General features: G+C 52.7%; 1 protein-coding gene and 1 non-coding gene across 3 annotated transcripts; one reads left to right on the top strand and one right to left on the bottom strand.

Annotated features, from left to right (window-relative positions):
• Nucleotides 1–623: 623 nt before the first annotated feature.
• Nucleotides 624–22,285, top strand: TOP3B (DNA topoisomerase III beta). 2 transcript variants are annotated; one of them, XM_043558228.1, is made up of 18 exons: nt 624–782; nt 3,472–3,654; nt 4,834–4,965; nt 6,463–6,569; nt 7,163–7,237; nt 8,631–8,827; nt 9,329–9,485; nt 10,260–10,373; nt 11,860–11,950; nt 13,434–13,588; nt 13,712–13,817; nt 14,547–14,693; nt 14,839–15,012; nt 16,224–16,352; nt 17,121–17,270; nt 17,890–17,990; nt 18,823–19,024; nt 20,065–22,285. In XM_043558228.1, exons 2-18 carry the CDS (start codon nt 3,585–3,587, stop codon nt 20,544–20,546), a joined length of 2,589 nt encoding a protein of 862 aa, XP_043414163.1. In that variant the 5' UTR covers nt 624–782; nt 3,472–3,584; the 3' UTR covers nt 20,547–22,285. The 2 variants fall into 2 exon arrangements, with proteins under 2 accessions (XP_043414163.1, XP_043414164.1); XM_043558229.1 differs by lacking the exon at nt 17,121–17,270 and having other exon boundaries at nt 20,065–20,627.
• TRNAK-CUU lies at nt 3,143–3,215 on the bottom strand. Its single transcript has one exon. It is a non-coding gene; the product is annotated as a tRNA-Lys (tRNA).
• Nucleotides 22,286–22,471: the final 186 nt, after the last annotated feature.

Here is a 22,471-nt window from a genome sequence, read left to right as displayed (position 1 = left end):
GAACTTTAGGCTCAGCTTTACCAGAAAACAAGACCAAACCCGATACACGACATAGGTTACGGAAAGAACCTGGTTCTGGCCATTGATCACAGGCTTTCGGTTCCTACAAGGCTATACAATTTCCCTTTTTAAAAATGTACATTTAAGGTTTTTTTAAAAAGCAAAAACTTAAGTGAATAATAATGTTGGTAAAGCAAAAAGGTTAACAACAATGGCATAATGAAGGTTGCAAACCATTGCTTTCAGCTATTACTGACTTCCCTTTTGAAATCTGAGTGTACCTTAATGGAAAAATAGGTCCCAAATAATCACAGAAAATTAATCACAGTTAAAACTGGAGAATGCTTTTAAGAGGTGAACCCTGGTGCCATTTAAAAAAAAAAAAAAAAAAAAAGGTACCCGGCTGGAAGTAAGGAAGCATGAGTTTCAGCCCCAATTCAAATTTCCCAGGTAACCTTTGGAAAATCCCTTTCTCTGAGTCTTAGTTTGTTCTTCCTTGAGACGGTTGTACCAGATCATCACCAAGGTCCCTTTCCCAGGATTCTATGATTCTGAATCCTTAAAGGAAGTCATATTTTTTTCCACAAAGTACTCATGCAGAACTGAAATATAAACTGTTGAACTAGAACGTGTGTTTCTTTAGAGCCACTACTACCAAAGACCAACACGTATTAGTGGGGAGTAACAACTAGTCTGTCCTGTGGACGGGTGACCAGAAATCAGAACAGATGCTGACGGCCCTTTGTGGGCACCATCCAGTTGTCTAGCCGTGGATGAATGAGGTAATCCCTTTGAAGATGCTAGGGTAAAACATATTTCTCTAAAGTGATCTTTTTTTTTTTTTTAAGTTTTTATTTATTTATTTATTTTGAGAGAGAGAGCATGAGCAGGGGAGAGGCAAAGACAGAGGGAGAGAGAGAATCCCAAGCAGGCTCTGTGCTGACCGTGAGATCTCACGAACCATGAGATCATGTGAGCAGAGATCAAGACTCAGATGCTTACCCAACTGAGCCACCCAGGTGTCCTCTCTCTAAAGGGATCTTTAGAGAAGAATCTGTTAATTATTTACTGAAAAGGTATTTAGGATCCTTAGGTGTGAAGAGGAATAGTAGAAATATGAAACTTCTACAAACTGACACCATAGGAAACAAGAACAGTGAGAAGTGCTTGTAATACTCATACAGATTTAAAGTCCGTTTTTAAAACTTAGACATCTAAGGGGCGCCTGGGTGGCTGAGGTGGTTAAGCCTCCGACTTCAGCTCTGGTTATGATCTTGCAATTCGTGAGTTCAGGCCCGGGGTCAGGCTCTGTGCTGACAGCTCAGAGCCTAGAGCCTGCTTTGGATTCTGTGTCCCCCTCTCTCTCTGCCCCTCCCCTGCTTGCATTCTGTCTCTCTCTCTCTCTCAAAAATAAACATTGAAAATTTTTCAAAAAAACAATAAAACTAAAATTAAAAAATAAATTTCTAAAATTTAGACATCTAAAAGTATTTTTATTATTCACTTTGCAGGTAAAATTATTGTTTCATACATGCAGCCATTTATTCAATCAGTATTTGCTTAGTGTCTACTACTTACTGTTAGAGTAAACAGTAAACATTTTACCTCTAATTTGCCATGATGGGTGTTGCTGGCCCTCCTACTACAAAGAGCTAATTTCCTCATTATATTAACAGTTCCTAAAAATAAGAAAACAGCAATCCAGCTAGGGTGAAAAAGGATAAAAAATATGAATAGACCATTCACAGGAAAGGAAATCAAATGATTTTAAACGTGAAGAGGTGTGCTTCTGAGCTTCTGAAATCCTTAGGTATCTTTCATACCAAAGTTGTTTTCTTCTAGTATTTTTCTAGTTTCATCTTTTTGCTTAAATTTCTGCTAGATCTAGACTATGTTTTGGTGGAAATTATAAAGTAGAAGTCTAGCTTTAATTTTCCTCCCAGAAGGTGGCTCAGTTGTCTCAGTAGAAGACATGTTTTGGTGTTTTGTTTTTTTTAATACAGTGCCATACTTGTCAATGTCAAGGCCATATCTATAACGATCAAAAAGACAGGGGCACCTGGGTGGCTCAGTCAGTTAAGCATTCGACTCTTGATTTTGGTTCGGGTCATGATCTCACAGTTGGTAAGTTCGAGCCCCACGTTGGGCTCTGAGCTGACAGGATGGAGCCTGCTTGGGATTCTCTCCCTCCCTGCCCCTCCCCTGTGCGCACATGTGCGCTCTCTCTCTCTCTCTCAAAATAAGTAAATAAGCTTAAAAAAAAGACAGAAAGGGCCCATGTTTCTTTTATTTAGCCAGCAGGTATTAGATGTCCTGTATCAGTCATGGAACTAGCTATTACAGTTGCCAGCAGTGATCTAGACCTCAGGCTGCTCCTGTGTTGGTGGGGAGATGAGGCAGTAACTAACTGTGGCACAGTGCACAGTCCATTGTAATGGACTGGGGACAGCAGGAAATGACTCATACTGTCATGGGTGTTAGAAGAGCTCTTTAGAGTTAGCACTAGAGCCAGCTGTTACGCAGCCAGGCTGCATTCTCCAGCCTTGGTAGTACATTCCAAGCAAGGGAACAGAGGCTTAAGAATATGTTTTTCTTTAGACAGTGGTGTCCAATTTAATTGGCCAAAAGCACGGTCTGCAATGCTAGAGGTTGTGTGGGGCAGGCAGGAAGGTAGATTGGAGCCCATTGCAAGGGGCTATTAAGTTCTGGGGACTGGATTCCCTGGCCAGTGGATCTCAGGCCCAGCGCCCAGCTGTGGATCAGAAAGATCTGAAGAATGTGGCCTGGGCATCTGCATTTTATAAAATGTCCCAGGGCATCCTGATGCTCAGCTGAGGTGGAGGTGCTGCCCTCAGCCCTGAGGAGTAAACAGAACCATGGCCTGGGAGGAGGGCCATCTGCCCTATTTCAGCCCATCAGCCCAGGTCCAAAGGCCCCGAAGCCTTTGTAGCATGGATCTGGGGACAAGACAGACCTGAGGTCATGGAGCCATGTCACTGTCTCCCAAAGGAACCTAAATCCCCAAGGTCATCTCCGAGCCAATTCCATTGCCCTGATTTGTTCAGTGTCTTCAAGTTTCCCTAACTTCTTTTTCTTACCTCAGGTTTCTTTTTGCTCATTTATTTGTTTTTTAATTAAACTATGCCCAACACGGGGCTCGAACTCATGACCTCGAGATCAAGAGTCACATGCTCTACCAACTGAGCCAGCCAGGCACCCCTGTGTTTTGGTTGTTGTTGTTGTTGTTGTTGTTTTTAAGTAGGTTTTGTGCCCAGTGCAGAGCCCAACGACCTTGTCTTATGACCCTGAGATCAAGACCTGAGCTGAGACCAAGAGTCAGGCACTTGACCGACTGAGCCACCCAGGCACCCCTGTTTTTTGTTTTTTAAAGTGAATTTCCTTCTTAGGGGTATAGATTCCATTAGAAGCATTATTATTTTCTACGTGTCTTTTCTTCTCTTCGGGAGTCAGCGCTGACAGCAGTGTTGAGCCAAAAAGAAGAGCAGAGCAATTTCTGAACTTCATTGCCATCTCTCTGAAACTGGAGTGGGAAGGGCCAAAGCCCTTGGCAGCTTTAAGACAAGATGAGGACCGTGCTCATGGTTGCAGAAAAGCCATCCTTGGCCCAGTCTATTGCTAAAATCCTCTCTCGAGGTAGGGAAGACCAACACGGGGGGGGGGGGGGGGGGGGGGGGGGGTTGGAATCTATGAGCGTGGTCATTTCTTTCTTTTTCCAGCTCTCTGGAGTTGACTTGGTTCAAGATAGCAAGTGCTAACGAGGCACCTTGGTATCAGTCACTGGGGGATGCATTTACTGCTGCACCCGGTATGAGCCAGGGCTGGGACTCCAAAAAGGTACAGGCACACTTCACAGCATAACACCAGGCAGGCTGCTGTCAAAGTACTGTGCCTCTCATGTTGTTGGTCATAAACAGCAACCAGCCCTGGTAACTTACCCAGAAAGAGAATTCATCGGAAGGAAGAAGACAGAGCCAAGACCCCACCCTAGTCTAAATTTGACCCCAGTCTGAGACCCCAGTCTAAGTCTGAGGCCATGCCGCGGACATCGTCACCACAGGACCCTTGCCACTGGACCCTCAACCCATGACTGCTACACCTGCAGCCTGTGTGCTTATGTCACTCAAGAGTAGCCACTAGGCTGACCCTTGGCTGCGGTCCTCCTGAGACACCAGGACACTAAGAAAGGGAACATGTGTTCCTTACCCTAACTCTGGCCACTGGGATAGTTGGTGGGGTGCTACTTCCCCTCCCATCTCTGAATTCCCTCCAGAAAGGAAGGGTGTTTGCATGCTGGGTACCCAGAAATGGCAGATGTCCACCATGACCTCCCCTTGGCTAGGACAGTGGGCTAGCATCCCTCCAGAAGGGAGGGGAGAGCTGAGACATGCCCACTTCCCAGAGGCTAAGAAAGGTCAGCCAAGGGGCTGTCCAGGGGGAGCATGAGAATATTGTGGAATTTGATAATGAGGTCCCTGGATACCTTTGAGTAAAGTTTGAAAGAAATGGGGCTGAAATGCAGAGAAAGGGCCCAAGAGTGTCTGCTCTTAAGAGTGTTCAGAGAGGGTGCTCCTGGCCTTCAGAAACACAGGGCTCTGCATTGAGAGCACACCATACTGGTTGGTCAGCAGCGGTGTTTTCCGTGAGATCCATGACCTCTCAGCACTCCATTACCCGCAGTGGTCCAGAGAACATCATCACTGACCAGTCTGGGGAAGGGGTACTCTGGCCCTCCGAGAGGCAACACCAGGGTCTGGGGCCTCCACAGCAGTTGTGGCTTGCTGGAGCAGCCGTCACTGTACTTCTGCCCTGTAGGAAACATGTCCTCACGCAAAGGGCTGAACGGAACATGCTCAGTGCACGAGTACACAGGGACTTTCGCTGGCCAGCCCGTCCGCTTCAAGATGACATCTGTCTGTGGTCATGTGATGACCTTGGATTTCCTGGGTAAGCCCCCCATGCCCCTGCTCACCCTCCACCCTGCTAAGGGAAGCCCTGCGAAGTGCTCCCCTGGGTCTTTTTGGAGCCAGGGGAGGGCTCCAGGCAAGGAGTTTGTGCAGAACCTGTGAGTCCTAAGGCCAGCAGATTGTGGAGGGTTGACACAGGGTCTCTGGGTGACATGCCCAGAACCCTGGCTTTGGAGCTCAGTGCCCCTGGGTCCCCATCCCAGAGGCACCCCTTAGTCACTGCACGCCCTATGCTCCTTCCTGTGCTTCCTGGAGGCAGAGAATGTCCACCTTAGGGGGCCTGGCCTCTGCAGGCATTTGGGAGGTGGTTCCTGCTGAGTGTGACTATTGTCCAGTGGTCATTCAGTGGCTGTCATTGTCATCCTTGTATCATTGTTGTGTCACCTTGGAAGAGCCAGCATTAGTACCCAACAGAGCTAGGTGCAGGGCCCTGTGGTTGGCAAAGAGTCGGCTGGGACTGGGGCTTCTACAAGTTTCTGTTCCACAGATGTGAAATGGGTCTTACAACAGTGCCATCCACTTCCCAGGACTGTTTGAGAACTAAGTGTGACAGTGAAGGTAAAGAGCTTAGCACACAGCAAGGTCTCCTTCCTATTGCTCAGTGACAACAATGACATCAATTCAGTTGTGTCGCCAAGCATTTGGACTGAGTTTTATCACCAGCTGGCAGTTGGGGAGCTAGGATTTAAACTTGACTTGAGGCACCTGGGTGGCTCAGTCAGTTAAGCGTCTGACCGGCTCAGGTCTTGATCTGTGGTTCATGAGTTTGAGCCACACATCAGGCTCTGTGCTGACACCTCAGCCTGCTTCAGATTCTCCCTCTCGCTCGCTCTCTGTCTCTCTCTCTGACCCTCCCCTGCTCATACTCTGTCTCTTTCTCAAAAGTAAATAAAAACATAAAAAAAATTTTAACTTGACTCTATCTGACCCTATTCTCCCAGGCTACACAAAATGGAGACTAAAAGAAAGCTGGAGGGCTAAGCATGCAAGCACTGAGCCCTGAATAGAGAAGTAGGTGGATGTACCAGATAAGAGGCCCAAAAGATTGATTCCCCACGGGGATCACCTGAGCACCTGTCAGTGCCAGGTAGGGGGAGAGTTACAAAAATTCAGGCTGGAAGAGAAGACAGAGGTAGGAGTGGTATAGTTCAGTGGTCTGGCAAAGTGAGCCAGCCCAGGAATGGCACTTCCAGCCACAGGGCATGTGCTGAAGTGAGGTTGGAGCAGCAGCAGCCCGGCCCAGTGTTGGCTCCTGTGGGTGGCCAAGGTGTGGTGTCACCTCAGCAGCCTAGGGGAACGAAGGCCCAGCGCTGCCTCCAATTGTGGGATTGCCCTGGGTAAAGTGTTCTCCAAGCCTCCTTTTCCCCGTTTTTGAGGCAAGACCACCACCATCCTCCTGAGGTTATGACGATTGGAGAGGTCAAGCCCTGTGAGCCAGGAAGTGTGATTCAGGTGTCACTGTGGCTGTGGTTTGTAGGAAAGTACAACAAGTGGGACAAGGTGGACCCTGCAGAGCTGTTCAGCCAAGCCCCAACAGAGAAGAAGGAAGCTAACCCCAAGCTGAACATGGTGAAGTTCCTGCAGGTGTGTGGGGCGTGCAAGAGCACAGGCCCCCCCGGGGGGGTGGGAGGGGAGGTCCACCCCTGCACTGCAGGAGGCCTCCTGAATCCTTCCCCCTTTTTTGAACCTGGCTCCCTTTGCTGGATGCCTGGGCTGGCCTTGCAACCCTTTCTGAGAGCGCCCCCTGCTGGCCCTCCTGGACAGCCCTGTCACTCAGCCCTGGGGAGCAGAAATTCTGTTTTTTAGATTGTTTGGCACTGGTGGTGGTTTTTCTAATTTTAAAACAAATGCATACACATGGAAAATATTAAAAAGTAGAAGGAAGAACAAATCATTTATGATCCCACTAAGACAACCACTATTAACATTGAGTCTTATTGCAGCCCTTTTTCTGTGCAGCATTGCATTAATGACTTTTTGTGCCCAAAAAACTAAGTTCTAAGCTAAGTTCTATAAGTGGCTAAGGCAGCCTAAGTGCAGCCAGCTCCTCTGCTCAGCCTGGGTCCCACTCAGCACTGGCCCTCCTACTTGGGGCTCAGGGGCCAGGGGGGAGCACCATGGGTGGGCATTGAAGGGCTGGGCTGTGGAGGTGCCAGTTGCTGTGTGCTATGTGGCAGGTGGAAGGCAAAGGCTGCGACTACATCGTGCTGTGGCTGGACTGTGACAAGGAAGGGGAGAACATCTGCTTTGAGGTAAGAGGGGTGCCCACTGAGGTCCTCACTGCCAACCTTCCCACCGACCTCACTCGCAGTCATCCCGTTCTGGGGCTGCAGTGGGGAATCAGCCATGTTGCCTTAGAAATAGCCTTTTTTCCTCCTCTATTTTGAAAATTCCATACACACTTTCAAATGCATGGACTCTACCAAGGGTGAAGGAGTGTTACTTCCCCTGCTGGGGCTCACTGTGAGAGCAAACAGAAAGGGCAGAATTTTCTGGGTGGATGGGAGTTTCCCAATCAAGCTGCCTCAAGGAGAGGGTTGGTTTCCAGCATCCTGGCCACTGGGCACCTTTCAGGGATCTTTGGCCAAGGCTGGTTGACACTCAGCAACATTCCTCACTCCTTTTCTCACCTCCAGCCTTCACTGTCCTCTCCCCACCCAAGATACCCTCCCACCTCCTGTCTCCACCCTCCCTGCAGGGAAGCAGGTGCCTGCCTCATCTATGGCTGTGATGCCCCCACGCTGGTCCTGGCTGGAGGTGTCCCCTAGTGAGGCTCACCCTCCTGCCTCTGTGTCCCCAGCTCTCACCTGGTGCCTGGCACACCCTGGGGCTCAGGAAATGCTTCCCGCATGGCAGAGGGTGCTCAGGGCACCCCAAGTTCCAGCGCAGCACCCTCAGGAAACATGCTATGTCCCTTCCCAGACACTCCTCTCCTGGCCCCTCCCCTGCAGGGCTGCTCCTCCCCTGGGGGGCCTTTGCATCGAGGAGTGGAAGCTCACCAGGCTCTCTCCCCTCAGAAACAAAGGCACTTCTTCCCTGTAAAGAAGCTGCATGCCCAGGCTCCAGTGTGACTCCCCTCCCACAGCACAGCCTTCTTAGTGAGTCTGGCTCCAAGCCCCCGCTGTGCTTTAGCCCTAAGAGGGCCACCGCCCCCACCCCGCCACTCTTAAGCCCCATACCATGGGGGTCCCCTGCGCCCTTACCCCTCCTGTCGTTTGCCTTTTCCACCTCATCTCTGTTTTCCTTCCCTGGCTTTTCTCCAGTCTCTCAAAAGTTCCACCTACCCCTCCTGGCACTCTGCCCTCTAGAAAGAAGGGAAGCGGGTCAAGTGGGATGGACTTGGTGACTGAGCTCCCTTGCACCCATGGCAATAGCATTTGCTGGTTGGGCAGGGATGAGAGCAGAGGGTGAGAGAAAGGGTGGTAGTAAAAAGGGGGATGTTTGAACAGATTTGTCAGTGGGTGGAAGAGCAGCCATGTAGCAGGAGTTCTGTGGAGAGACTGAGACTTCTGGACAGGGAAGGAGACAGAGGAGGGTCTGGCAGGAGTCACACACATTGAGGGTCAGCCCCGGGCCTCACAGGCAAAATGTGGAGCAGGAGGTAAAGACCTCAGTGGTGGGTTACAGCTGGGCTGCCTCCCCCAGGTGCTGGATGCCGTGCTGCCCATCATGAATCCAACCCACGGTGGCGAAAAGACGGTGTTCCGGGCCAGATTCAGCTCCATCACGGACACGGACATCTGCGCCGCCATGGCCCGCCTGGGCGAGCCCGACCATAACGAGGCGCTGTCAGTGGATGCCCGGCAGGAGCTGGACCTGCGCATCGGCTGCGCGTTCACCAGGTGCTGGCTGCCCTCCCTTTAGCCAGAGCCCCTGTCTTTCTGGTCCCTGTTTGTCACCCCAGGACCTGGTTAGCACTAGGCCAACATCCACATTCTAAAACCCCTGAAGAACTGTCTGTCTAGCTGATGAGACCACACAGGCCACTACTTGATAAGCAGAGTGTTTGTCTACACTGTGTGGGTCTTCAGGAGAGGGTGGAGGGGATAGAATATAGTAGAAGGGCTTCCCAGACCTGGGATGGGTGGAACCTCTGCTCTTCTCTCTTGCGTTTTGTGTCACGTGTGCACACACATGATTCCTCTCTGTCTGCACACACCCTTCCCAGCCCCCATGCTGAGCATGACCTCACCCTGTCCCCTGTCTTCTGAGCAGGGAAGCCACCTTGGTCCCCTCCCTGCACTCACTAGTAGCCCCATGCTGGATTCACATGGGTGGTTAACAATGGTGTCTGGAGTGAATACATAACCGGAATATCTTTCTCTGCCCCCTCCTCCTTATAGGTTTCAGACTAAATACTTCCAGGGAAAATATGGCAATCTAGACAGCTCCCTTATCTCCTTTGGACCATGTCAAACCCCTACCCTGGGCTTCTGTGTGGAGAGACACGATAAAATCCAGTCCTTCAAACCAGAGACCTACTGGGTGCTACAGGCCAAGGTTTGATTTCCTTTCCCTATGCACACTGGGTCTTTCCAGGTTTGGGCTGTGGACTCTGAGAGTTTTCCATCATCATCATAGCCATGCAAGGGCCTGAGGCCAAGGGCACAGAGGAGAGAGGCCAGAGAGTGGTCTGCGGGGTGTCCAGGGAAGGGACCCCAGCCTTCATAGAGAGGCAGGATAAGGTTAGGCCTGGATGCATTGAATTTGGGTAAGCAGGAATGAACTCCACTTTGGCAGTGTGGGGCAGGGTCACCCCTAGGGCCATCAGCTGTGATGGTCAGGTCCAAGGACTGGACTGAGGGCTATAGGCCACTGACTTTCAAATTTTTTAAAGTCTTAGAACCCTTTCTCCAAATAAAATTCTCCATGTGAGCTTCTTATAAGGTTTAAAACATAATACAGAGCTGGTCTGGTTGACGTAGGACTAGGGGCCCATGGACCAACTGCACCTAGTGGGCAGGGATGGCATTCAAGGCAGAGTTTCTAACACTCCTTAAGGACACAGCCTTGACTTTCGGCTCCCCTCCCACCTGCCTGGTCTCGGGGAAGAAGCCTGGAGTCAGAGCAGTCTTCCCTTGGGATGGGGCTGGGTCTCAGCCTACATATCTGTACACCTGCACACCTGTACAGGTATGACTGTGAGACCTTAGGGCTGGGATCATTTTGCTCCCAGGCAAGGACCAGCTTCATCTCTCTTGATTTTCACTCCTGGCAGTGGGCTTACCTGGATTTTTTCTCTCTTGTTTTGTCCTTTTATACTTTTTCCTCCAGGTTAATGCCGATAAAGACAGATCTCTTCTTTTGGACTGGGACCGAGTGCGAGTGTTTGACCGGGAAATCGCACAGATGTTTTTAAACATGACAAAGCTGGAGAAGGAAGCCCAGGTGGGCCTGCCCCACCCACATCTGTCACGTTCGCTCTGGCTGGGAGTAGACCTTGGAAGCCTCTGGCCAGAAGAGTAGCTTGTGGCCTAGGGTCCCATCTTTCTGTCCCTCTTTGAAACACAGACATCTTTTGGAAAGAAGAAAGGTTACAGAACTGCTTGCAGTAACCAGTGTGCCACATATCTACCCTGTTCCGGGCACCGCCCCATGCCCATGACCTGCCAGGCCCCACAGGCATTATCCCCTTTTGTCAGGATTCCATTTCACACAGATGTCCCCTTTCTGTGATCTCTAAATGCTAACAACTCTGGAGGGACCTGTGTGCACATCAGTGAACCTGCCCAAGGTCACACAGCTAACATGGGATCCCAACCTCAGTCAGCTTTCATGGCCTTTATGGTGCTGTGTTTCCTACTCAGGGTTTTTATGAATTTGAGGGACATGTGCTTGACCTTTAGGAAAAGGGTGACACCACCTGGCAAGGGGCTGCCTACCTGGGATGGAGGTAGTTCTGCCACCATTACAGAGGTCCACAGCAGTAACAGCTACCAGAGTCATGGAGGCACAGCCTGGCCTCCTTCAATCACCTTCTCTTGTCCTTTTCCAGCCTTCCTTGGGTGCTCTCTGCTCACCCATGCAGTTGACTCAGGCTTCTAGAACTTCCTCCAAAGCTGCCTCGTGCGTTTATCCTTGACCATGTTCCTCAAGAGACTCACTGCCATCATCTCCAGATCTCGACCCTAGTGATCCCAAGCCTCCACTGAAGCATGTACCCATTTTGTCCCAAATTAACCCCCCACATTGGTCTGTCTGGAATTCAGAAGGCACTGCCTTGGCCATGTCTCCATGGGATTGGGAGAGACGAGGCATTGGAGTTGAGTTTGGATTGTTTTTGTCCCAGGCAAGACAGAGTCCTCTTTTCTAACAACTGTTCTGCCCAGAGTTGGAAGCTGCCTAGTATTTTATCTAAACTGCCTCACGTTTATAAACGTTTCAAATGGTCACCAACATTTGAAAGTCACGAGATTTCGCATGAAAGTCCTGATTTGCAGCTTTTGCTGATGAACTGGAAGATGTAGCAATACTGGTAGGCCCTGGTGGAAGCACTCAGGTGCAGTGAGGGCAACTGACTGCCCCTGAGACAGGCCTGCACTCCGTGGTCTGCTCCAGCCCTCACCTGCCATCCCCATGGCCTGGCTGCCACTGGCTCCCATAGGAGTTTGAATTTGCAGCCCTTTCTCTTGGCTCTTCCCCATTTCTCCAAGTTTTCTCTTTCCCTAGAAAGTTCTCTTGGAAAGAATTTTCTTTCTTTTTCCCTTCCTTGGCCTAAATAAATATTCAAGTCTTGAGACCACTGTGATAAGTGAAATTGAGAAGCAGGGAGACCAAATGAACGAAACCAGACCCTTTGCCCATACCTCCTGATTCTCTATTATGGCCTCTTTTCCCCACTACCCCAAATCTCGGAATCTGTTCTGTCTTCTAGGTGGAGGCCACAAGCCGGAAAGAGAAGGCCAAGCAGAGGCCCCTTGCCCTGAACACTGTGGAGATGCTGCGAGTAGCTAGCTCTTCTCTGGGTACGTAGGGGCATTCCTCTAAAGCCCCCGAAGGGCTTGGAGCAGGCATGCAGTGAGCCATTCAGCCCTGATGCAATGCCTGGGCTTCCAGGGTGATGCTGACTCTCACACTCCCTTCATGCGCACTTGTGCTGAGTGCCCCCTCCCCCTCCTCCCCCCCCACACCCCCGCTGTGTGCACCTGTGCTGAGTGCCTCATGCTCACCTATGTCAAGCCACAGCTCACCTGCAGTGTCATTCGAGGCTTAGTGGGAATCTATGCCTCATGCAGATTTCATTTCCAGAGTGGAAATAAGTAATAACAAACTGACAAACACGAGAGAGGATTCCATTTTGGAAGATTATTGGTTAATATGCAACAGCCCCTTTGGACTTATGTGGGGAAAATAGACCATATTATTGAACATCGATGCAGCTGCTGCCAGGGCCAAACACATGGCAGGCCATGGTCAGAGACCACCTATAGGGCAGGCCTGTGTGTCACTGGCACAGTGGAGTCCCCTCAGAGGCATTAGACGATGGAATTCCAGCCCTGGACCCAAACTCTGGTCCAGTGTCAGCTTGGCTACTTTCTTTCTTGTCCTGGAGCCTTGGTTTTCTCACAAGAAAACAGCAGCCATTGTGACCATCTCTCAGGGCTGATTGTTCTAAAATGATTAAATTATTGTAATGGTGTATTGTAACAGCAACAGTGGTAATGACTGCCACTACCCAAGAGAGATGTCCTGACTTTAGCACCCCAGAGTAGCTTCCCTGGTGTAGGGAGAGAGGCCAGGGGTGGGAGGTTAATGCCCCAGGCTAATGTTCTGCAGGGGCCAGTGTGACCAGTGTTGATGTAATCTCTCTGAGCCTTGTTGCCCCAGGAGGAAGAAGGGCTTTTGACTGGAAAGTTGGCTGTCTCTGACAGCTGTTGGCCTCAAGGCACTGGTGCCTCTGCAGCCTGGGGAAACCTTGGCCAGTGTCCTCAGAACAGCACCTTCAGGGATCCTCAGAGGGCAGTGATGACATTGAGTGGCTAATAGCTGAGTGGCAGCCTCTGCTGCCCTCCCTCAGTAGTCCTGGAGTGCCACGAGGACAGAAACACCCACGGAGCTCAGAACAGGGGGTGTGTGCTAATTCTGCAGTCATAGTGGGACATCAGCAGATGCTGAGGCACAGTTGCACTCCATGGCCAGAATGTGAGAGAGCAGCACTTTGCAGGCCACATTTAATCAGCATAGCCACTAGTGTTATGAGGGTGACACTGTGGAGCATCCCTGTCCTGGGCCCACCTTTACAGGTTCAGGACCTCGGCCTCAGGTAAAGCTGTATGGGCACAGTGGCCTGGCCAGCAGCTCTGTGCTCTAGCTGTGCCCACTCAGAACCACCTCCACCTGCCAGGAGGCCCTGGCCGCCTTTGATGGGGAAGCTGAGTGCCCAGGCCCATTAGCAGGGACCTGGCCATCCCCAACATTCTGGCCCACTGAGCCTCCCATCCCTCACAGGCATGGGGCCACAACATGCCATGCAGACTGCCGAGCGGCTCTACACGCAAGGCTACATCAGCTACCCGCGGACTGAGACCACCCACTACCCTGAGAACTTTGATCTGAAGGGCCCTCTGCGGCAGCAGGCCAACCACCCCTACTGGGCCAACACGGTGAGCAGAGCCACCGCACACCCTTGTTCCCAGGCACTTTGGCCAAACCCAGAACTAGTGCTGGCTCCTCCCTGTGGGAAGTCAGCTATGCCCAGACTCACTGCTTTGTTTTTTCTCCCTCAGGTGAAGCGGTTGTTAACAGAAGGTATCAACCGCCCACGGAAAGGCCATGATGCTGGTGACCATCCCCCCATTACCCCCATGAGGTCTGCCACAGAGGCTGAATTAGGTATCGGTCACTCCCCCCAACACTCACACACTCACTCAAACACACACACCAAGTTTCTGGGTGGGAAGCTATAGTCATGTGGCACCTTAGGACAGTGTCGGGCCCCGTTGGCAGTGTGGGGGCTCCCTCCCCCACCTGCCCCCAGCTGTGGCACAGAGGGTCACCTGAAGGTTGTGTTCTGTTACCATGGGGCAAGACAGAAGAGAAGTGGTGGCAGCAGGTGTGGGGTGGTATGCCTGAGTGCAGGTGCAGGTGGCTGCTCGTAGGAGGCAGGAGGGTGAGGCAGATGGGCAAGGAGGGGACAGGACGGGACCAAGACAGGGAGTGCTGGGGCCCAAGCACTGGGTGTGCCTCCTGCTTCCCACCCGACCAAGGCAGTGTGGGGGCCTGTGTACTGGGAGGAGGCAGGGAAAGGGAGAACTGTGCAGGTAGAGACAGGAGCCACTGTGCACCACCCAAGCTTGCAGTCACCAACTAAGAACATACCAGGCCCTGAAGAGCAGTCCCACCTGGAAGCAGAGGTCGGAGCTGTAACTGTGTAGGAACCACCACAGCACAGGATACTCACTTTCCCTTCCTGCGCACTTCCTACTCCTCTCTCCAGCTTCAGTGCAGGCCAGCCCTGCCATTCTGTGCTGATGGCCAGGGCCCTGCCACCTGAATGAGAGTGCTGGGGGATCTTTAGAGCCAGAGCTTCTGGACAGTAACCAACTTCCTTGCCTGCTGCAGGCAGTGAGGCGTGGCGGCTCTATGAGTACATCACCAGACATTTCATTGCCACAGTTAGCTACGACTGCAAGTACCTCCAGAGCACCATTTCCTTCCGTATTGGTCCTGAGCACTTCACCTGCACAGGGAAGACCGTCATCTCTCCAGGTAAAACTGCAGGGCCAGACTGGCTCCTCTCTCACCTCCACAGACAGACGGAACATTCTCCATTGAACCTGGGGAGGGAGGCCCAGGGTCTTGGGCCTGGGCTGCCTGGGACGGGACCCTAAGTGGCAGCACCCTCTCCCTCCAGGCTTCACGGAGATCATGCCCTGGCAGAGTGTGCCTCTGGAGGAGAGCCTGCCCACCTGCCAGAGGGGCGACACTTTTGCTGTGAGTGAAATAAAGATGCTGGAGAAGCAGACGAACCCACCCGACTATCTGACAGAGGCCGAGCTCATCACACTCATGGAGAAGCACGGCATTGGTGGGTGCACCCACCCTCCTGCCCACCCAGGCCCCGGGCCTGAGGGTTTCCATCCCAGGAGCAGGTCCAGACCTGCTCAGTGACTCTTCCGTGCCCAGCACCTAGTAACTGCAGCCCAGGGTGTGGCCAGCTCCCCAGGCAATGTTCACTCTAATGGGAACTGCCTGTTGTTTGATGTGCTGCACCAGCTGACCCAGCTCTGGAGGGCCAGAACAATCCAGGGTGCTGTGCCTGAGTCTTGTTCTGTCACTAACAGTTGTGACAGGTGACTGTCAGGGAACGTCTCACCTGGGTTTGGTGACAGTGGTGTGTGGGTGCTGCTCCCCCAGCATCCTCTGTCCTTCCCCATTGACAAGACATCCATGGCTCCCTGCAGCCACATACTGGACAGCAGCCCAGATCCCATAACCAAAATGAGCCCGTGAAAAGGGCTCCTGTGACCTTCTGAACAAGACAGTGGCCCTGGGCAGCCCTGTTAACCGGGAGCCCCCAGGGCTGTGTGAAAAGGAACTGGCAAGGGCTGCCGCTCCGGCAGTGGCAAGAATGCAGTGGGCACAGCGGGGAGCGTGCTGGGGCTCAGATCCTAATCCCAGCATTGTCCTTCCAGTGCGGTACCTCAATGGCCTCCATAGCCTCTAAGCACCATCTGAGGAGGCTCCTCAGCACAGGGGAGCAGTAAAGGCAGCATCTGGCAGCGCCAGGTGACCCTGAAGTCTCTAGGGGAGGTGCCATCCTGGAAACTAATCACAAGGGACCTGGGAGCTGGAAAGTGGGCAGTTCTGAGCAGGTTTCAGAGGGGACGATTTGGCAGCGAGCATGGGAGTTCCTCCGTGTTCAGGGGTCTTGAGCCCTGTTTCTAGAAGGGGTAGATGTCTCAGAATTGAGGCAGGGAGAGGTCAAGGAGGTCGCATTTACCAAATGTGAGGGGCAGGCAGACTGAGCTCCCATGACTTTGGCAGAGTTCCTTAACCTCCATGAGCCTCTGTTGTTTGTAGAGGGGAATTAAGCGCCCGGCGCTGGGAGGGCCATTTTTGGATTCACAAGACCATTCTCAAAACACATGGTGTGGTGTCCAGCACAGTGCTAGCCAAAAACAGAGGTGAGGGGGCTGAGAACCAGGGTCCCCATGGTGAGTGGGAGCAAAGGTGGAGCCTACGGTCTGATGGGGAGTCTGCTATGGAACACTTGGTATGTGTTGCTATGTGTTTCAGGGACAGACGCCAGCATCCCCGTGCACATCAACAACATCTGCCAGCGCAACTACGTCACTGTGGAGAGCGGGCGCCGACTCAAACCCACCAACCTTGGCATCGTCCTGGTGCATGGCTACTACAAGATTGGTGAGTCCGTGGGGCACCTGGGTGGCTCAGTCGGTTGAGTGTCAGACTTCAGCTCAGGTCATGATCTCACGGTTCCCATGTCGGACTCTATGCTGACAGCTCAGAGCCTGGAGCCTGCTTCTTCTCTCTGCCCCTACCCTGCTTATTCTCTCTCTCTCTCTCTCTCTCTCTCTCTCTCTCTCTCTCTCTCTCAAAAATGAATAAACATTCAAAAAACTTTTAAAAAAGAAAAGAGATTGATGAGTCTGGCTGGCTGTTGCTCCCTGACTTTGGCCTGGGCTGCAGCTCTGCATTCATCAGCCCCCAGCCTCTGACAGGCCATGGCCCTGTGGCAGGTCAACTCCCACTGGAACAGTGCTACATTGTCACCCCCCACCCCCCCGCCCGGCCCCGGACGTGCTCCAGCAGGGTCTCTGTGTGGTGGATGGATGAATGGACAAGTGCAAAGGATCCAAGAGAGGAGGCTCGAGGGGCTTTTCCCCACAGACCAGCTCCGGATGGGGTCTGGATCCTCCTTGCAGAGCTCTTTGCTCTGTCCCAGAGAGGTTCCAAGGGTCTTAGGGGAGATGGCAGGGCACAGACCTGGCCTGAGGACTTCCAGGAACTGTGACACAGTCTTGGAGACAGGATGCCCCTGGCCACTCGACACTGGATTTTCTGGGTAGGAGATCAGGAAAGGCGTGGGACCACAGGACTGCAGCCTGAGCTGGTGGGGGCAGCCACAGCTCCCCAGTGCGAGTGCTCACAGCAGCACTCCCCTACTTGCAGATGCAGAGCTGGTGCTCCCCACCATCCGCAGTGCAGTCGAGAAGCAGCTGAACCTGATCGCCCAGGGCAAAGCTGACTACCGCCAAGTCCTGGGCCACACCCTGGATGTCTTCAAGAGGAAGTTCCACTACTTCGTGGACTCCATCGCCGGTGAGCCCACCTCTTCCCTACCCCTGTGCCAGAGGCCCCTGGGCCAGGGCTGCCCCAGCTGTGTGGAACCAGTGTCCAGATTTGGGCTCTGGGCTCCGGGGCTCCTTTGGGAGGACAGGGCAATAACATCTCATTGCTGGACCATCGTTGGGGTTAAAGAGCGGGCTTTTTTTTTAATAGTATTTTTTAATAAGTTGTGTTTTAATAAGATATTTTTTAATAAGTTATTTTTGAGAGAGAAAGCACGAGCAGGGGAGGGGCAGAGAGACAGGGAGAAAGAATCCTAAGCTGGTTCCACATTGTCAGCGCAGAGCCTGACGCAGGGCTCAAAACCACAAACTATTGAGATCATGACCTGAGCCGAAACCAAGAGCTGGACACTTAACCGAGTGAGTCACTCAGTTGACCCAAGAGCACACATCTTAACACCACACACGAGGCACCCAGCTCATGTGAGACATGAGGCCACAGCCCTGCTGTTCCTGTTACCCTAGCACCCTCAGGGATAGAGACACATTTACTCAGATGCTTGCTGTGGCCTCCCCCTCCGTGCACGTGTCTGAGGCGGGCTGCCGGAGGCTAGGAGGATGTGACTCTTCCCTGCGCTGCTTGCTTTCAGGCATGGACGAACTGATGGAGGTGTCTTTTTCACCCCTGGCGGCCACGGGCAAGCCCCTCTCCCGCTGTGGGAAGTGCCACCGGTTCATGAAGTACATTCAGGTAAATGAGGGTGAAGGGCTGTGACCACCCCATCTGGCCTACAGCACCCTTGTGTACAGACCTGGGCAAGTCCTGTCACCTCTGTAGACCTCTGCCTTATCCTTAGTCATAAAGAAATCATTGTTCTGGCTGCCACACAAGAATGAGAGGCCTACTGCAGCCTTGCCAACAGACACCCAGTTTCCCCTTGACCCCAGGAACATGTGAGCTGTGGGGGCTCTTAAACACATTGTCCATTTTTTCCTAACAACACATTATTTGCTGTCCTGGGCATTAATACACATGCAGGGGTTCTAGAACTACCTTTCTCCATGCCTGGAGCAGGTGTCCTGAGACTCATGGCTATGGGTCCTTGCCTGAGAGGTCCTTGCCTGGCAACATGCTACACATTATGCATTATGTATTGTGTTACATGTTATAAGTTACACATTATGTGCATATTCCGTGTGTTACACATTATGCATTGTGTGTTATGGGTTACATATTATGTATTACATATTGCACATATATTACTACGTATGTCTCTGTTGTGTACATAAGTATACATGTGTATTATGTGTTATGCATACATAATACATAAGTAGTATGTAAACATAACGTATTCTACGTGTGTGACATACGTAACACATTATGTATTTTGTATATGCGTTAGATTTTCTGTGTGTATCATATATTATGTACTACATACACATTACAGTGCTGCATATTTGTCTTATGTTATATACATTATATACTACATGTCACCTGTTACTTCTGTATTAGGAGAGTGAGGGCAGACCAGAGAGCAGGGTGGCCTCAGTGACCCTGAGCCTCTTCCCTGGTGTTTCTGCAGGCCAAGCCCAGCCGCCTGCACTGCTCCCACTGCGACGAGACCTACACCCTCCCCCAGAATGGCACCATCAAGCTCTACAAGGAGCTCCGGTGCCCACTGGATGACTTCGAGCTGGTCCTGTGGTCCTCAGGCTCTAGGGGCAAGAGCTACCCACTGTGCCCCTATTGCGCCAATCACCCGCCCTTCCGAGACATGAAGAAAGGTGAGTGCCCCGTCTCTTGGCCTCAACCGCTCCCTCCCAAGACAGGCTGCCCCGTCCCCCCTGGGTGTCTGTGGTGCCTGTCCAGCCCCTGCCCTGCCCCCACGCTATGGCTGGACTCACCGGCTCAGGGACAGGAGACCTGAGGTGTACTTGGGCACTGCTGAGGCGGAGCCAGCCAGTCTGCCACTCTCTGTCCCGGTCATAATTGAGAGGGCAACTGTAATCCACTCACTCGGGATCTGGGCAATAGGCATGCCGTGCCCTCTCCTGGGCTAGGTTGAGTTGAGTGACGCAGCAGGTTGGGGGGCCCCACCTGGCAAGGGGTGCACCCTCAGTCAGCGTCTACCTCCGTTCTCTATCCTCACAGTCATTACTGGGGAAAGGAGACACATGTGCATGGGTAGGGGTGGGTAGTGGGAGGCACCAACAGCACTGAGCCAAGAGTCTAGAGGAGGTACAGGGCCCAGCGTGTTCACCCCATGCTACAGACAGGAATGAGGTACAGCAAGAGGCATCTACCCACGTTCATCAAGGGGTCTAGGGAACCCTCAGGGGTCTCAATTCACCCTTCCTGACTCAAGCCTCACCTGTAAGGCAGGGACAGCCTGCATTTGGGCTACTAGGGTTACTGAGGCCCTTCCCTGCCCTCCAGCATCTTTCAGGGCAGCCAGTGGCTCCGTGTGACCCAGCAGCACAGGAGCCACATGGAGCTGATGGGAATTGGCTGTGGAAGCAAAATGAAGAGGGGGAATGGACCTGGCCGGAGGCCACCAGGAAGGCCTTCTGGAAATGATGGGGGGAGGGGGAGTGACACTCACAGGTTGAGGAGGTTTTAGATAAGCAGAGAAGCAGGGGCAAGGGCAGTGGGGGAATCCAGACCCGGGGTGATCAAGGAACACTTTTTGCTGGGACGACAGATCTGGACCATGAGGCCCTAGGGGAAGACCCTCTGGGAGGTGGCAGCAGGGGGGGTTGTGGGGGGGGGGGCACAGCACAGGGTGGGGGCTGGTGTGCATCATGGGCTGCCTCCTCCCCACCAGGCATGGGCTGCAACGAGTGCACACACCCCACCTGCCAGCACTCGCTTAGCATGCTGGGCATCGGCCAGTGCGTGGAATGCGAGAGCGGCGTGCTGGTGCTGGACCCCACCTCAGGCCCCAAGTGGAAGGTGGCCTGCAACAAGTGCAATGTGGTGGCGCACTGCTTCGAGAACGCCTACCGCGTGCGGGTGTCTGCCGACACCTGCAGCACCTGTGAGGCTGCCCTGCTGGCTGTGGACTTCAACAAGGCCAAGTCCCCGCTCCCAGGCGACGAGACACAGCACACGGGCTGCGTCTTCTGCGACCCCATCTTCCAAGAGCTAGTGGAGCTGAAGCACGCGGCCTCCTGCCACCCCATGCACCGTGGTGGGCCAGGAAGGAGGCAGGGCCGGGGGCGGGCCCGGGGCCGTCGGCCCACAGTGAAGCCCAGTGCCAGGCGGCCAAAGGACAAGATGTCAGCCCTGGCTGCCTACTTTGTATGACAGCCCCGCCATCCCTTGCCAGGCTCACACAGTTGCCGTTGGGGCCACAGAAATCATTAAAACGTATTTGCCTTCTCCAGAGCAAGCAGCTCAGGACCTTTCCCTGGTATCAGAGGGTTATGGCGTCCTCACTGCGTTTCCTGGTCTCCCCGCCCCTCCTCTCCCTTCTGCACACACCATGGTGGTGCCTGTAGGGAGGCCACCAAGTGTGGAAAGGGGGATCAAGCTCAGTCTGAGGCTCACGTCATAATTCAGTATGTGTAACAGACAGCAAGGTAGCACAAGTAGGTAGCGTCCCTGATGTCTGCAAGGAAGAAAGGAAGGCACCAACTGCCTGTTATCCCAGGCAGGTGTCATAGGAGGAAGGCCTGGTGGAGGAGACAGGGCTGAAAGAAGTCCTCACTGGACCTTGGCCTTCCCTGCAGCCCATTTTTTGGGGTCACACAGTGGCTCTGAACAGGTCTGTGTGTGGTATATGCGACCCTGGCAGCCTCTCAGGGCCTCTTCCAATTCCTGTTCTCAAGCCTTTACTGTCTCAAACAGAGGCAGGCCAGTCACTTCCCAGGGTGAACTGCAGGGAGCCCCACTGAAGCCATCTGCGTGATTTAATGTTTATTTTTGACAGAGAGACAGAGCATGAGCGGGGGAGGGGCAGAGAGAGAGGGAGACACAGAATCCAAAGCAGGCTCCAGGCTCTGAGCTGTCAGCACAGAGCCCGATGCGGGGTTTCAAACTCACAGACAGCAAGATCATGACCTGAGCCGAAGTCGGACACTCAACCGACTGAGCCACCTAGGCGCCCCCATCTGCGTGATTTAGAAAATAATCCATAAACCAAACAGCCCTGTGGGCTGCCCTCCGCCTGATGTCCTTCCTGTGCCCCATCACCACCACCCCAGTCCCCACAGAGGAGCACTCACATTAGGCAACCACGTGTTGAATATGCCACTCCTGCCCATGCTCCACAACACAGGAGCTCAGAAAAATAGCTTTCCAAGCTGTGTGGTGGAACACCTTCATGAAGGGCGGGTCAGAACTATTTTGCACGTTGTCTATCTGGGTACTAGATTCACAGTTCACACTAGAATATAACAAGGCTCTGAGCAGAGCTTCCGTGAATACACCTGTGACTTCACCCAGCATTCCAAGCAAATGCTGCACCCTCCAGCCTCCCTCTTTGGGGAGATCCCAAAGAGCCACTCCTCGTGTCCCTGGAACACTGGGAAACCACTCAAGAAGTTCAAAGAGAATAGGCAGTGACATGGTGACACATCATCATCCGGAAGGCTGCCCCTGGAGGCAGGCTCCCAGGAAGGTGTAGTACGGCTGCTGGGATAGTGTCACAGGGAAAGAGGTGCTTCCAGAATGCTGGTGTTCCTCCTCCCTCCCCTCTTGCTGTGGTCAGATTCTGGGGCACTCACAAGGCCACATCTGCTAGTGGATAGTGTCCCTGGCACAGGGCTCTGACTGCTCTGCCACCTTGTCAATAGTGAGTGGACCCAGGGCCTTCTCCGTGGGAAGGTGACCCAACTCCCTTCTGCTCTAGGAGCCCCCCCCCCCAACACACACACACACACACACACAAGCAGCCCAGGTAGATGGCCAGAGGGACTTGGGACAGAAACTGTACCTTCGGCTTTAAGCCCAAACCACCTGTTCCTTCCTTACTAGAATTCTGCACTAAGGTTTCAGCCCCAAACAGGGCTAATCATAAAAGGTTCATTCATTTTTCTCTGCAATTGTCCCTTGTGTATGAATCTCCTTGGCATTTGAAACTGGAGTCTGCCTTCTGGGTCTCTTCATCTCATACCAACCAACAGCATCCAACCCTCCTGCTACTTCCAAGGTGGCTGCAGGAGCGAGGAGGACAGGAAGAGATGAGGCCCACTCCGTCTAGAACAGCCTAATGTGCTCCTTGAGACAGC

This window comes from Prionailurus bengalensis, chromosome D3 (assembly GCF_016509475.1).
Source record: "Prionailurus bengalensis isolate Pbe53 chromosome D3, Fcat_Pben_1.1_paternal_pri, whole genome shotgun sequence".
In the NCBI taxonomy this organism is placed as follows: Eukaryota; Metazoa; Chordata; class Mammalia; order Carnivora; family Felidae; genus Prionailurus; species Prionailurus bengalensis.
This window is presented reverse-complemented; position numbering and strand designations above follow the sequence as displayed.